Raw genomic sequence first — 15,517 nt, 5'->3', positions numbered from 1 at the left:
CTGTCTTCTGCTGCAGTGCTTTCTCATTTGCCCATGGCGGATGGTAAAGTGTCCCCACAACCAGAGTAGATACAGAGCTGGGAAGTCTGGTGGGACGGAGCTGTAGCCAGATACATTCCAATTCATCTTTCTCCAAGTCAGATCTTCTCTTGGCCTGCAAGCTTTGATGCACGTACATGGCCACGCCCCCTCATCTCTTTCCTTCACCGGAGCACCTGTCTTTTCTAAACAGCTGAAAGTTTTGTATATGAAGTGACTCATCTGGGATATTTGAGTGAGCCCAAGTTTCAGTAATGCAGGCGATGTCTGCTTTTTCCGATTTCAAGAGCAGTTCGAGTTTGTCTACTTTGTTTGTTAAGGATCTTGCATTACAAACAAAGACATTTGGCATCCACGGCACCTGCTTACTTACTTGTAAAAGTGAATACCTGGATATTTCTCAATATGGCCGCTGTGCTGTCCCCTTCAAACTCACAATCACCAGTTGCATTCAGGACCACAAACAACCGACCACCACACTTGCAGACCTTCATGGGCTCTAGAATGCTTTTGCAGTCTGGAATGTGAATTTGAATATCGATTCATCGTTGCACCATACTTGAGTCACAGTAGCAGCACATCCTGGACTCATGCAGGCGAAGACCTTGGGCGCAGAACTATTTCCACCTGCAACATGATGCATCTATCAATAAGCCACATAAATAACAGGCAAAACCTTTTTTCAATACATTATTCAGACTGGTGTAAACATGAGATTAAGACTTACTTAGGCTTGCTCTGATTGGAGATTGGTTTATTGCACACATCAGAAGAAAGATGAAAGATTGTGCTGTCAAGACAAAAGTAAACTAAATTAGAAGCTCTGATGGTTGACTTGGGCACATTTTAAAACTGGTATAAGGTCAAAAAACTACTTCAGTTCATGTTAGAGATCAGTGTTAAGACTTTCTGGATCTTCCAAAAGCATCTTGTGCTTCCCTTGGCCTTCTGCTGTCGCTGACGTCTACGCTTCCTTCTGTTACCCTCCTCTCTTTCTCTGCTCAATCCTTCAAGGACCAATCCATTCTTCTCTTCTTCTTTCTACTTCTGCTTGACCTTGATCAACTTGAGTCTTCACACCACCCCCTTCCTTCTCTCCAGTTCTTGCCCCAGGCAGCTCTTCCCTCTTCATAACAGTATCTTTTCTCCCTTTGATTTTACACCCCATCCATACTCCATCTCCATCTGACTTGGGAGCTTTATGAGCAACCATCTCAACAGTTTTCTCAGAAGCCAATTCATCAACTTTCTTAGCAGTCATCATCCTAGTTACTTTCTTTTCTGACTTTTCAGTAACACCAACACCCTTTCCCTCCTCCACACTAACAATGCCACACCCCACCTTCATTACAGAACTCTAACTTTCTCTTTCTCCCCCCTGTACCCTACCACACCTCTGACACTCATTTGAGGACAACTGTTTGCCCAAACAACAGGATCGCTGCCTCTGTTTGCCAGGCGTGTTTGCTTTAATGACTCTTGAATGCCACCAAAACTGAAACCTGTTCAAATGACAAAAGCTGGGTTGTAAAGGTGCTGCACTTCTGTCAGTCTTTCTTCTGAGGGAAGAGGGGCATTTAGTGCCACTGTAATCTAATATGCACATTATATGGCTGTTGAATTCACCACACTAGTCAAAAATTGATATCATTTAATGATAGGACAAAATAATTAAAATACATATATGTTGCACTGGTTGTGCAAAAATGCAACACGTGACAGATGCTGCCTCCAAAACTAAATAAAAACTTAAATACGGTTCCATTGTAGACCTTGGAAGGGAACTCAGCCTTTCATACACTGGATAGCACATCAGCCTCTGATAAAGGTTTACATCCACTGACTTTTAACTCAAGACACAAACTTACCCCATTTCCTGCTCTGAGGTGAAGGTGTCTTCACCTCAGAGCATACTGAGATACTCAGAGAGTATCTCATTGGACTGTGGGAACAGCGCTCAGTATGGATACAGAAAGAAACAGATGAGGTTCAGGAGGAACACCTATATCTAACACAGCATAAAATGATGATGCATTCAACACTATGTAAGGAAGACTACCTTAAAACATATTCATTAACAGCTGCAGGATACACACAGTGGCGACTCTGGAGAACTGGGAGGAATCCCCGCTCTCTCCGTTTCTGTGTGAAACTGCCAGTGGTGTGCGCATACACACACACACACACACACACACACACACACACACACACACACACACACACACACACACACACACACACACACAGCCACAGCCACTGACATGCCCCTCCACATAGGCTACATAACAAAACCCAGAGCAGCACCCGTCCCAGATCGGTCAAGCTAGTTAATGAGGATGAGAACTATTCGGCAGGCTGGCCAAGAACTGTGACAAGCATTATCAAATTAACTATATTCTATATTTCCAAACAACACTCGTTTTTTTTAAATGCCACTTTACTTTCGACTATTGTGCGCATCGTAACTGAATCAGACTGACAGCTGAGTGTGTAGAACATAATGTACTGTATGTTCTACACACAAGGAATTCAACCTGGTTCTTTGCTCTCAGTAAAATAGGCTACAATAATTGCCTGGTATCCAGCCCCTATCAGAGGTCGGATGTAACAAAGTAAAAATACTTCATTACTGTACTTAAGTAAGATTTTCAAGTATCAGTACTTCAAGTTATTCTTTCACTGAAAACTTTTTACTTTTACTCACTACATTTCAAAAGAAAAATCTGTACTTTCTACTCACTACATTTTCAAAACAGACTCGTTACTCTCGGGAAATCATCAACTGATTTTATAAAAAAAAATATTTTCAGCATTAGACGGCTTCCATCCTGGAGGCAGCTGATCAAGAGTGACACCAAAAATTAGAGAAAGGGACAGAGAGAGAAGCAACACGAAGAAGAGAGAAGCAACAAGAGAGAGAATTAACGTTAGTGAATTCAGCTGCTAGGGTTAGGGTTAGTGACTTGAGCTGCAGACTCTTTCTCAACTGGGATTCAGAGGAACGCTCAACAGAAAACCAGTTCAGAACATTAGAAATGACTTTTTTAGAGAACGACTTTTACTTTTATACTTTAAGTAAATTTAAGTCCACGTACTTTTATACTTTGACTTAAGTAAAGGATTTGAAACGGTACTTCAACTTCTACCAGAATATATTTTTAAATAAGTATTTGCACTTTTACTTGAGTAGGGAATTTGTGTACTTATATCACCTCTGGCCCCTATGAATCACTCTTCGAATTTGCTGAAGCTTTTATGATCCATCATTGTTTTTTTATTGTATTTGCCTGGTATCAATAAACAAACATTTGCATAGCTCAACATCAACTCGTCGTTCTGCTCCCACGACATCGGCAGCCCCTCGTCGCCAGCTCTCAGCCCATAAATGACTGCCTGCCGCTTGTAGCTCTAGAGATACTATCTCATAATAAATCATAATAAATCTCATATTTCTGACCTACACCAGCCACTTTATTAGGTACACCTATCTAGTAGTGGCTGGTCATTTGTTGCTGTAGCCTATTATCATAAGGGCCAACAACTAGATGCCACACTGTAAAGACTGTTATTGGAGCATTTGTGGCCTTTCTGTCAGCTTGAACCAATCTGTGAGTCTTGAGTGTCATATTTATAAGATACTATCTCATAATTATGACTTAGCATCTCATAAATATGACTTAGCAACTCATGATTATGACTTAGTATCTCATAAATATGACTTAGCATCTCATAATTATGAGATAGTATCTCATAAATATGGCTTAGCATCTCATAATTATGACTTAGCATGTCATAATTATGAGATAGTATCTCATAATTGTGACTTAGCATTTCTTAATTATGACTGTCATAAAAAAGTAATACTATTGAGAAACAATTCTCACTTGATGATAAATGATAAATAAAACCGGTGGCGAAAACGAGCTTCCATAATATGGCCTATGTTTTGTTTTTTGTTTTTTACTTAGAAACATTTTGTTTAGATGGTAAATTATCAAGTTATAAAATATTTTGGTCCCTATTTTGGTCCCCTCCTCCATGAATGCAATCAAGACACATGAGAGGAACAGACTGACAAACAAAAACGTGGAGAGTTGCCTGCGCATCTCATCGGATATCCAGAAAATTGTGACCGACGGGAGCAATTTTCACATACGGCCCATAGACAACGCCAGTGGGCGTCGTCATTTATTTTTCTCCTCCTTTAGTAACGTTTGCTAAAAATACAGACATAATGTGTTTTTTTTAATAGGTAATAGACCTACAATAGACCTTTCGTTTCGTCTCGACACGTTTCGTTTCGACAACGCATCACCATCATGCGCGCGACGTGAAGCACACAGTCCATCAAATGCAAGGAAGCTTCTCTCTCCTTTACTTTCACGAGAAGATCGTTCTCTCCAAGACAAGTTGTATTAGGGAAAACGATCTCATGAAAGTAAGCACAGAGAAGCCTCATTGCACTTTGAAATGTGCTTCACATCGCACACGTGCATGTGGAGGTGATGCGTCGTTCTCACAATGAATCTTGGGGCTTTCCGTCAAGTCACCAGCCGACACTTTAGGCTATGGATACAAGCACGTTACAGACACAGTTGCCAAGTCCGCTTATTATAAGCGACTTTGGGCTTGTTTTTCTGTCGCGGGTTGCGTTTTTTTTTGGGCTTGTTTCTAAAGTGTAGTTGCTTATTTGGGCTTGCTCCCTTGTTGTCAAGCAGATGTTTTCGATAGTGTGTCCTGTTGCAAGATCCGTCCACAACCCCGGTCCCTCCGCCCTCCCCTTCCCCCATACACACAGGTGACAGTCAGTGAGATGTTATGTTTTTTTCCCATACTCTGAGTGAGTGAGTGAGTGACCAACCACACACACAGAGACACACACACACACATATATAGTCTGCACACACACACACACACACACACACAGTTTTTGACAATACTGTTACTGTTACCATTTGTACTTTATATACTGTATATATATTTCTCATCACCTTTGATATTCCATGCTTTATAGCTGTTGCTTCCTATTGTTTGTGATTGTTATTTTAATCTTAATCTTAATAAGCCTAATCATTCTAGTTCTTACTTATTACTCTGTTATTGACCTTAGGAATGTGCTTTGGCACTACTGTACTGTATATGGTCATGCCAATGAAGCCTCATAGATTGAGAGAGAGAGAGAGAGAGAGAGAGAGCGAGCCCAAACATTTTAGGTATTGTTTAAACACATTTAATTTGGCTTCCCATTCATGTCATTCAGTTAATCAATTAATAATAAAAATAGCCTACCAAAGGAATCTGGAAAGACCTATTACAAATAAATAAATGTAAATTGATAGAAAGTCTTCAAACATTACATCACAGTATCAGTCCAAGTCAAATACAGATTGTGTTCAGTCCTTGCTTCTCCTCACTGAGAGAAGAGATGATGTTTCCTTTACTGCCTGTGGCCCAAACAGCATCATCCAGTTATTCCTTTGAGATGATGACCTACAGAGATTTGAAGCCAGCTTGATGAATTCTGTAATCATTTTGATGTTGGGAAAAACGTAAAAAAACAAAAACAAGTCTCTATTCAACAGAGAAAAAGAGAAAAATGTCCATTGCTGTTGTTTGAAGAGGCGTATTGCCTCCATCTTAAGAGGGGGTGCTGAACGGCTTGATGAGGCCAAGATCCATAGCCTTGACCAGGCACGTGCGCGCCACATCGATGACCATCTGCCTCTTGGGATTGTCCTCCGCCTTGCCGATCACCGTGAGGATTTCCAACATCTCACACTCGATCAGCTTCTTGGCCAGCTCGCTGTCGTCTGAGTTGAGCATGTTGAAGATGATCACCAGGCCGCGGTGCTGGACCTGGGGGTTGTCGTGCAGACACAACCTCTGCAGGATCTCAAGCCACTGGGTGGTCTGTTGGGAGAAGACGGTCAGTCAGTCAGTGAGACTTGGTGGCAAAGTCTCTGAGAGAGCATGTGAAATGTGGTGAATGGGACGGCTTTTATCAAGTTAAGCAGTGGGTGAGTGATTCTATGAAATCTAAATTGATAACTTGACACAGAAAGCACTGCTGTGTGTCCAGTGGTCGCATTGCATTTGACCTCCTACACAGAACAATCACTACGAGGGCAAAGCATCAATGTCTGTTTTTTTTTCCACAACAGAAAAAACAGGTGGAATATGTGAATCAGTCACTGAGAACTGATTAAAAGCCAAATTTGACCCTAGACCCTGTCAGTAAAGCGCTGTTTGATGCAACACAATATGGACAGTAAAGCAGGCTCAGTTAAATTCATTTTAAAGGAAGTATTTCTTCGATGGCTGATGTCCAGTTGCAACAATGGGTGCAGATAGCTGCAGTGTAGCTTAACTGTTAAAAGAGCTAGAAGCTATTACACAGAGCCAGGTAAAGGTAGGCTGGGGATTTTTGAGCATTTTTAGCAGAGCAGAAATGCTTTAAAAACAGAATTCAGACTATATCAGACTATAAAACTGGTGTGGCTATTCAGCTGCATTGGAAAACTCTGCTGTACGCACCACCACGGTCATCTTGGTGCAGAGCTTCTTCTTGGAAGCAGTGAGCATGGCCAGCGCTCCGGACGCAGCAATCTGAAGGAGTTCATCATCCTCACCACAAAGCAGCACCAGCAGCTTCAGTTTATCATTGCCATCCTCCAGGTAACGCTCTTGGACCTGGAACACACACACACACACACTGATATTATTTTCTATTTAGTCATGCTAGACTTAACACCTGTTGGAGAGAGTGTCACGTTCACGTTTACTATGTGCCGTTCATAATTATTACTGTGTTAAACCTTTCGGCTCCACTGTTTTCTCATTACCTCTTTACAGCTCACGAGGTTGCACATGCATTCAGTCGCAGCCTGTCTGATCTGATCATGCTCTTCAAACATGTAGTTCTCAATCTCTGGTAGAGCCTTCTCTTTCACAATCTTCACTCTGCAAAAGGGATGAAAGAGTTGAGGTGAAAAATTATGCAAAATGTGCCGGTGGCAGTGGAGGCGCTCCCAGAATTCAGTCTCACCTCAGTTTATCACTGAAACCAGCCAGGTTGGTGAGGCCCTTCAGAGCTTCATAGTTCTGCATGCCGTCTCTCTCTGTGTTTAGCAGGCTGACTAAAGGACGCACCACCTCATACACCTGCCAGGAGAAAGAGAGATGTAACATCTTGTCTGACAAGAGACAGGAAATGACTCTCTAAGATCAGAGGAAACATCAGATTTTAATACATGTTTTTGTTGTTTTATTACTAATGTTTATTTATTTGGACTGCTCTATTGATTTAATTTTCTGCTCATTGTTATATTATTATATGCTCATGTTTTGCTTAGTCAAGACAAACAGGGAGGAAAGAAAGTGTGGTGACAGGAGGGAATGAAACTCAGTAAATTTCCACTGAAGGCTGTAGCTGGGGCCCTCCCCCCACTGTTATAGGAACAGGGGCCTGCTGTAGAGACTGTATGATGATAAATGAATCAAAGAAGTCGTGTAGTTCTTACCCTCTCACCGGGGAAGGCGATCTCTGGGTTTGAGATAGCGGCGATCTTGGCAAGGACGTGGCTGGCCTTCACTTTCCCAGCAACTGTTCCTTCCAGAGCCAGAGGGATCAAAGCCTGAGGGCAGAGACAGGTGTTGTTTTCTACACTCATCTGACTCACACAGTCAAGCAGTGGGGATACCTCGCAACAACCAGTGGCAAGGTGAAGGCAGGTTGAGCTGGTATATCAGTCAGGTCAAGAAGCCATACCATAGGGTGAGGACTGAGCATTGGAATGAAAATGAAGCTCATTAACCTCTCACTGTGTCTGTGTCTGAGTGGGTGCTGGGAGAGGAGCACCCATTCAGACACCCAGGAGCTGAAAGTCCTAACGACACAGTATTTTGAGAGGATGTTGCTTCCTGAATTTGATGTATTTCCTGTTATTTTTATTTACACCTACTGGTACACCATGAGGTAACCATTAAGGATACACAAGGAAGTGAAAATAACCCATTATTTTTTACTTCCCTACAAACAGTTTATCTCTATATAAAAATACCAGAAAATAAAATTTTTAATTTGTTGGGTGAAAAAGTAATTTTTAATTTCATTTTCATTTCATTTCCTTTGCTGGCTTTACCTGCCTGGACAGTTCACTACAGCAAGGCCTCAGAAACTGTGTGTGTCTTAATTCAACTTTGTTAAGCATACATCAGTTTCCAATATCTGTGACTCACCTTTCCCCCACCTTGGGCTACGATAATACCACGATCTTTTGCATCCTCTGACAGTGCCAAGAACACCCTGAGGATAAAACAGAAAACAGTTGCAGCAATTCAAATATTTCTAGGTGGTGTTGCATTCAGGAGGAAGAACAAACACAAAGTGGGGTTATACCTAGGACCACTATACCTAGGACCATACCTATCAAATCCACCGAACCAAAATGAAAAGGGCATGAGACTGATTGTAACTGAAATTCCTATGGGGCTGAAAGTCCCATAAAATTGTGGTTTTATGGGACTTCAGTCAGTCATGTGAATATGCTTGACAAGATATCAGAATGCCTTGTCACTTTGCTACAATATGAAATGGCTGCCTTGCCCACCTTGACAGCAGCTCTTTGGTCTGGTCAGTCAGGATGCAGTTGTCTGCTTTGACCATGACAGTAAGAGCTGATATGACTCCAGCCTTCAGCAGCCTTTTCACTCTCTTGTCGATAAAGTCCTTCTTGTCCTGAGCAATAATAATAGATAAAGCAAGCAATTCCATTAGCGCGGCTACATTACAAAACATTACTGTTGGTGGAACTGATGAGTAATGGTTGCAAATATGTGCCGACTGTGTATTATGTTTTATGGTGTGTGTGTGTGTGTGTGTTGTATAAGGTCAGTGACTTAGTATCACTTCAGTCATCACGACAGTCATACTGTGGTCTGTGGTCAAACACACGGCAATGTCTGTTTTGTCTTCCATTTAGCTTCTTCCCCTCTCCTCTTACCTTGGGGTGCTGCTCAGGCACATGCTGTTTAGAGAACTTGGCCAGCTGAACCAGCTCAGGGATGATTTCCTTTTTCTCGTAGCTGTTGGTGCAGTTAATCAGGGTGCAAGCTACGGCGTACAAGATGGTCTTATCCTTGGACTGTTGACACACAGAAAGGAGGAAAGTGATTTCTACCGTAGCCTTGAGCACAATGAAAATCCCCCACACTAGACAGCTACATGCAGTCTGCCATATGATGTTGTATTTGTTTCTGTTATTTTCATACCTTGGCCAGTTCAAACATGGCTTTCATGGCAGGTTCATCTTCAACAAAGTCATCCTTCACATCAGCATCGTTAGTCAGATAAGCCAGGCCTTCGATGGCCCACTTCCTTGTTCTGGTATCAATCTGGGGATTGCAGAGCCACCTAGGAGTGTGACAAAGAAACTCTTTACTGTAAAAGGAAATGTGTTTGTATATATTATATAATATTATATATATATAGTAAATAATTGTACCTGTATAACATGTTGCATCAAAATGACTTGATATTGAAAATGAACTGATATTGGTATTAGATCCGTCATTACTTTGTACAGTATGTCTTGTTACCTGTTTGAGTGTTACCAAGCTGATGCTTGATGAGTGTGAGTCACTTACTTTCTGCACTGCTTGGCCAACTTCTCTGTAGAACCCTCTGCAAACTGCCTCAAACTGTAATCGTCACCACCGGCTGAACCGAGTTTGCAGAGACCCTGAGTACACACACACACACACACACACACACACACACAGACACACACACACACACACACACACACACACACACACACACACACACACACACACACACACACACACACACACACACACACACACACACACACACACACACACACACACACACAGTATTAGGGGGAATCTAGAAAGAGTGCTGTCTAATGTAACTTCTCTATTCCTACTGAAGTTTTGCTCAGGTTCTGTACATGTTTGACATGCGTAGTATTCTTGCTACCATCTATATAGTTTTTGTCATTTTTAGCTTATTGTCTGGACTCATGCTCTACCAGAACACAATACTTTTAAATCCAGGTTAAAAACTCATTTCTACTCCTTAGCATTCGAATCTTCCTGACTGCTCTGTGGGTATAGGTGTGTGTGATCGTGTGTGTGTGTATGTGTCTGTGTGTTTCTGTGTGTGTGTATACACTCGTTGCCCTGTTTTTGATTTCTGTATACTCTTATTCACTGTATTTGATATGTTTTGTTTCTTTCATTGTGTGCCCAATGTCTGGCATCTTTGCACTGTACAGCACTTTGGTCAACTACAGTTGTTTTTAAATGTGCTCTACAAATAAACTTGACTTGACTTGACAGAAAGGCACACTCACCACCAGTGAGCGTATCTTAATCTTCTCATTCTTGGTCTTCTTGTAGATGTCCTTGAGCAGTGACACACCATTGGTGATGATGAAGGAGGCGCGGCTCATCTTCGTCGAGGAGTGGATCAGCGCCTCCACGGCCACCATCTGGTCCACCTCACGTTCGGAGCCACACAGCGCCACCATCATTTCCATGACGCCTTGCCGTCCGACCAGGGCGTTCCCGACATCGAAGGGACCCTGCAGCAGCCCTGAGATAGTGTTGATAGCATGGATGTTCCTGTCCATGTCCTTGGGGTCGAACTTGGATCTGTGGAAAAGGAAGGGGAAGAAAAAAGGAAGAAGGATGCAGAGCAGATAGAGTTGGTTAATCCGTAGATAAAGTCAAGTCAATCAGAAAACAAGCTGAGGACTGTCTATGCACTATGGAGCAAAGAGAGGCCCTGTATTTGAAGGACGTACTTGATATATTCATCACAAATGTCCCTGAAGTTGTCTCTCTCTGGGTCGCATTTGAGGTCTTCATAGAGCTTGCTGAGGAGCACGCTGGCAATCAGCTGTGTGTTCTCTGTCATGGGAAGCTGGTCTGGCAGTTCAGGAATCTGACCACACACCTTCAGGATCTTCTTCAGACCTGGAGGACAAACACATGCACGGCACGCACAGTTGGTTATCTGTTGAATCCAACTTGTCAGGGAGAATGAGATGGACTATAGCTAAAAACAATTGACAATGACACCTAACACAGCTGCCCTGCTCACCGTTGTCAATAGTGAAGAGGGTCTTGGAGTGGTCTGGTATTTTCTTGTCGCTGCGAGGTACATTCTTGGTCAGGAGGTTCAGGGCCTGGTCTCTGCCATGGCCGGACACCTTCTTACTCCCAACCATTTCCAGCAGGGAGAGAAGAATGGTCTTCAGGTCCTTGGATGCATCTGCAGAGGGACAGATGATATATTAGGTTGTTTCTCTCAATGAATAGTGCTGTAAAACATCACCTACAATGGAAACAGGATTGCTATGGCCATATCACTATTGTACCCAGTTGGAGCATTAAATAAGTGCCTATAATAAAATCAACTTTTTGTCACAGGTACATGATGATGATTCTGTCTCACCCAGTACCAAGGCCTCTTCTTTCCCATAAACCCTTTTATCTCCACCAGTGAGGGAGTCGTTGATGCACTGGAAGAGGTTGCATGCTGCCAGTGAAATCTCCTCATTGTCAACAGCCATGACGCTGCACATCTTATCGATGCCCACCATGTTAATGATGGCCATTGCCTGTTTTGGGGAAGGGAATAGAAATATATGTAGACATTTTGTAGTGCTATACAAATACAATTATTTTTAGTGTTGAAATTGTTACCCGTGTCCCCTGGCTTCCCCTTAATTTCCAATGTTTCACTTTTCTAATGTTTCTCTGTTCTATTTTTGCCTCTACGTCGTCCCTCTGTTTCCTCCCGCTCACTCACCCGAGCTTTGTGTCCTGTGCACATTCCTGCGAAGGTCCGGATAGCAGCCAGCACCATCTCTGGTTTGCCCGTCTCTATCATGTTGAGCAGCAGTGGCACTCCATTGTTCTGGAAGATTCTCTCTGCTCCGGCGTCCTCTCTGGCCAGGACAATCAGGTTGTTCGCAGCCTAGACGTAAAAGAAGAGAAAAAAACAAAAATGTGTATCCGCATTCAATCAAACACCAAAATGGAAGGCTCACTCAAATATTTTGCAGCAAAATGAGAGAAAATACCAACTTTTTCCCTCTTATCCTTTTCCATTTCTTCATCGAGTAGAATGTCAAACATGTTCTGCACCCTGGAGTCTGTGGAGAACGTTGTTTTGAGCTGTGAAGGAAGGAAATATAATCAATGTGTTGATGTGACCCATGTATTTTGTTTGTGATATATGTTCCATATAAAGTATGTACCATACAACTGTCCGTTTTCCCATAGTATCATAGAAGATTAATTCTAATATCATAGAAAAGTAACCCAAACTAATCATATTTTTCAGTGACAAGATCATTGTTGAATATACATAATATAGGAGGGCTGGCTTAATGTCACTGATTAGTGAATGCTGAATACATATATGTAGAGTGATATAGTCTGCTGTCCATAGTCTTGCACTGTCCCTTTGCACTGTATATGATGGTCCTGTGTCTGGAAGTATTGAGAAACTCTAAGTTTCATGTCAAGTTGACAAATCCCTTCACATGTATTAAAGTGATTTTCATTCTTGTTTTATCCTGATTCTGATTCTCATTCCTGACCTTAGCCTGGATGTCCGCCCCCAGCCTGCGAAGAGTGTCCAGGAAGGTCTTGTTCTTTGGTTCGAGGGTGGCACATCTCTGCACGTCCTTGAATGCCATGTCCAGTTTTCCTAATTTCTCCAGAGCTTGACAACGCCGGTACAAGGCTTTAATGTCTGCCGCATCAACATCAATAGCTACAAAAGAGGAAGAGGAGTATGCATTGGTTGTAATGCGACAGCGGGAGCTTGTGTGCCTTTGGTTTATGTAAATTCTGTGTTTATTACTCTACCTTTGGATGCATCAGAGGCTGCATTGGTATAGTTTTCCTGTAAGAAAATTTAAAAAATCTAAATAAAAAGTTCAAAATGCCAAAGAAATTGCAAATGTACTTCATCTGGTGTGTATGTGTGTGTGTGTGCACGCTTTTTGTGTGTGCTTGTTTGTGTGTGTGTGTGCATGCTTTTTGTGTGTGCTTGTTTGTGTGTTTGTTTACTGATTTTGAAACAGTTTACCTTTTTCAGGTAGCAGGCAGATCTGTTCCTGTGAATGACAGCCAGCACCTTCTTGTCCTTGCACACCTTGAGGGCTTTAGTGTAGCTCTCAATGGCCTTATCTATATCTCCATCCTGGAAGTGCTTGTTTCCCTCGTCTTTTAACTGGATTGGGTCTCCCATCTGATAGAATATGGGATTATTGATTATGAGGTGTAACACCTATAGATCACAGAAAGTTGTCTTTTTCATGCTGCATAACAAGTGCTAGTCAACGTAACTTTTTGTGTCTGACAGTTTCAACTCACTAACAAACTTTTTTTAAGCATTTCAGTGTTATCAGTTCATTTAAATGCAGTAATATAACTGTAGTAAAGCAATGCAAACTTCATATTAAAGTCAAACATTCATATATAGAGATTTCAGGATAAAGACAGATATTTCAAACAGCCATGGAATAAAAACAAATCAGCTGAACAATTGTATAGCTGTTTTTGGGCTTCAAAATGAGGCAAATACTAATTCAAGTACTATACACAAACTTATTCCACATGCACCCTGAAAAATAGCTGAGTGATCATAATCTTTCAGCACATCATAACACTATTGTAACACTATTGTAAGGTTAGATTTCTTTTTTCTTACCATTCTTTCTATTCAGTCTCCTGCTGACCTGGGTCTGGAGCAAATGGCCATGCACATGTTATCTCTAACTTTAAATGGCCTCCCTTCATGCCTTATTTGGGCATGGTCTGGTACCCCAGTCAGAGCCTGGCCACAGATGCCACTTTCCTAATGGACAGCCACCATCTCCTCCAGCTCCCCTGATAGGCATTCACTTCAGTCTGTCCCCCTCTCTGTCCCAATCCTAAGTACCCCCCTGCATACCTGCATGTCACTCAAAATGTGGCGAACAAAATCAAGCAAATCTCTGTTGAAGCTATACAGTACCTTCAAGACTGTGTGTGGTGTGTCTTATTTGATCCTCTCCTGCTTTCTTTTCTTTTTGTTTTTTCCCCTTGCTTGGATAGTCTGGAGCTTCGGTCCCTGATAGTTGTTTGAAAGTTGTTTTTGTCGTATGTAACCCCCCACCACTACCACCTCAATTTATATTTATACTGGATCTCAATGAGGTGGGACGGAGCCAAGATGGACCATCTCTGATGAGGGACAGGGTCCCCTCAAAACACAGCAGATCCCATAGGAAGAACTTTGCACCTAAGGCCACGATAAACTGCAATTAATTCAGCTGCAGTATTTGTCCTTCAGATGTCTTAATATGCAAAGTGTTATGAACAACACAGTAACGGTGCAGATTAATAAAGTCTGTGTGACGACTAAAGTCACCCCCTTGAAAGTTAGTCTGGTCCTGATAATGTCTATTTAGGGCGTAGGTATGGTGACAGCTGAGAACTCACCAAAGAGGTGGGGGTGGGGGGTGGGGGGGGGGGGGTGACAGCTGTAGGACCACAGAGAAACCTGGCAGCTTCTGGAAAGAGAAGGATCTCGAGTCTGACGTTACACGTGGTGTAACGTCAGACTCAGTTGAACTGAATAGAATACAGCAGAGCAGAATAGAATAGAATAGAACAGAACAGGCCTGTGGCCTGTCCAGGGTGTTTCCCTTCCTTCCACCCGTGCATGCTGGGACAGGCTCCAGCCCCCCGTGACCCTGAATAGGAATAAGCATATGGCAAATGAATGAAAGAATTAATGAGAATAGGGTAACACTTTACAATAAGGGTACATTAATTGCACTGTCCCTTTGCACTGTATATGATGGTCCTGTGTCTGGAAGTATTGAGAAACTCTAAGTTTCATGTCAAGTTGACAAATCCCTTCACATGTATGTTTTATCCTGATTCTGATTCTCATTCCTGACCTTAGCCTGGATGTCCGCCCCCAGCCTGCGAAGAGTGTCCAGGAAGGTCTTGTTCTTTGGTTCGAGGGTGGCACATCTCTGCACGTCCTTGAATGCCATGTCCAGTTTTCCTAGTTTCTCCAGAGCTTGACAACGCCGGTACAAGGCTTTAATGTCTGCCGCATCAACATCAAAGTTCTTCCTATGGGATCTCCTTTGGGGTTAGTTAATGCTTAATAAGCATTAACTAACCCTTAATTAACAGTTAACTAATGTGTCTGGTTATCATTTACTAGAAAAAAGAAAAAAGATGAGCTTATATAAGATGTGGGGTCTGTGGAAGTTGGAGTGAAAAACACTGCATTTTGTGTCCATTCATATTTGCACCACTAGGAGGTACAAAGATACACTAAAATCTCACAACTGTTATCGAGAGCAGTTGGGGCCGCCGGCCGGCTCTGCTAATACAATTTTGGTTTCTCTTCAATAGCTGATAAGTTAAGTGATTT

The 15,517-nt window shown here is 42.3% G+C and overlaps 1 protein-coding gene across 1 annotated transcript; it reads right to left on the bottom strand.

The window, feature by feature from the left end:
- Window positions 1–5,283: 5,283 nt before the first annotated feature.
- unc45b (unc-45 myosin chaperone B) lies at window positions 5,284–13,981 on the bottom strand. The gene is made up of 20 exons (XM_071527884.1): window positions 13,793–13,981; window positions 13,169–13,330; window positions 12,946–12,982; window positions 12,675–12,850; window positions 12,157–12,246; window positions 11,879–12,046; window positions 11,522–11,687; window positions 11,168–11,338; window positions 10,869–11,040; window positions 10,416–10,716; window positions 9,685–9,779; window positions 9,310–9,451; window positions 9,042–9,182; window positions 8,649–8,776; window positions 8,278–8,344; window positions 7,560–7,673; window positions 7,085–7,200; window positions 6,882–6,999; window positions 6,574–6,729; window positions 5,284–5,949 (listed from the first exon to the last, which is right to left on the bottom strand). Exons 1-20 carry the CDS (start codon window positions 13,793–13,795, stop codon window positions 5,677–5,679), a joined length of 2,796 nt encoding a protein of 931 aa, XP_071383985.1. The 5' UTR covers window positions 13,796–13,981; the 3' UTR covers window positions 5,284–5,676.
- Window positions 13,982–15,517: the final 1,536 nt, after the last annotated feature.

This window comes from Centroberyx affinis, unplaced genomic scaffold, assembly GCF_046629955.1.
Source record: "Centroberyx affinis isolate AG114_WGS23_722 - 3 ecotype Tasmania unplaced genomic scaffold, CSIRO-AGI_Caff_v1 ptg001585l_1, whole genome shotgun sequence".
Classification (NCBI taxonomy): Eukaryota; Metazoa; Chordata; class Actinopteri; order Beryciformes; family Berycidae; genus Centroberyx; species Centroberyx affinis.
Note: the sequence above shows the minus strand (reverse complement) of the source record. Positions and strands in the feature narration are given on the sequence as shown.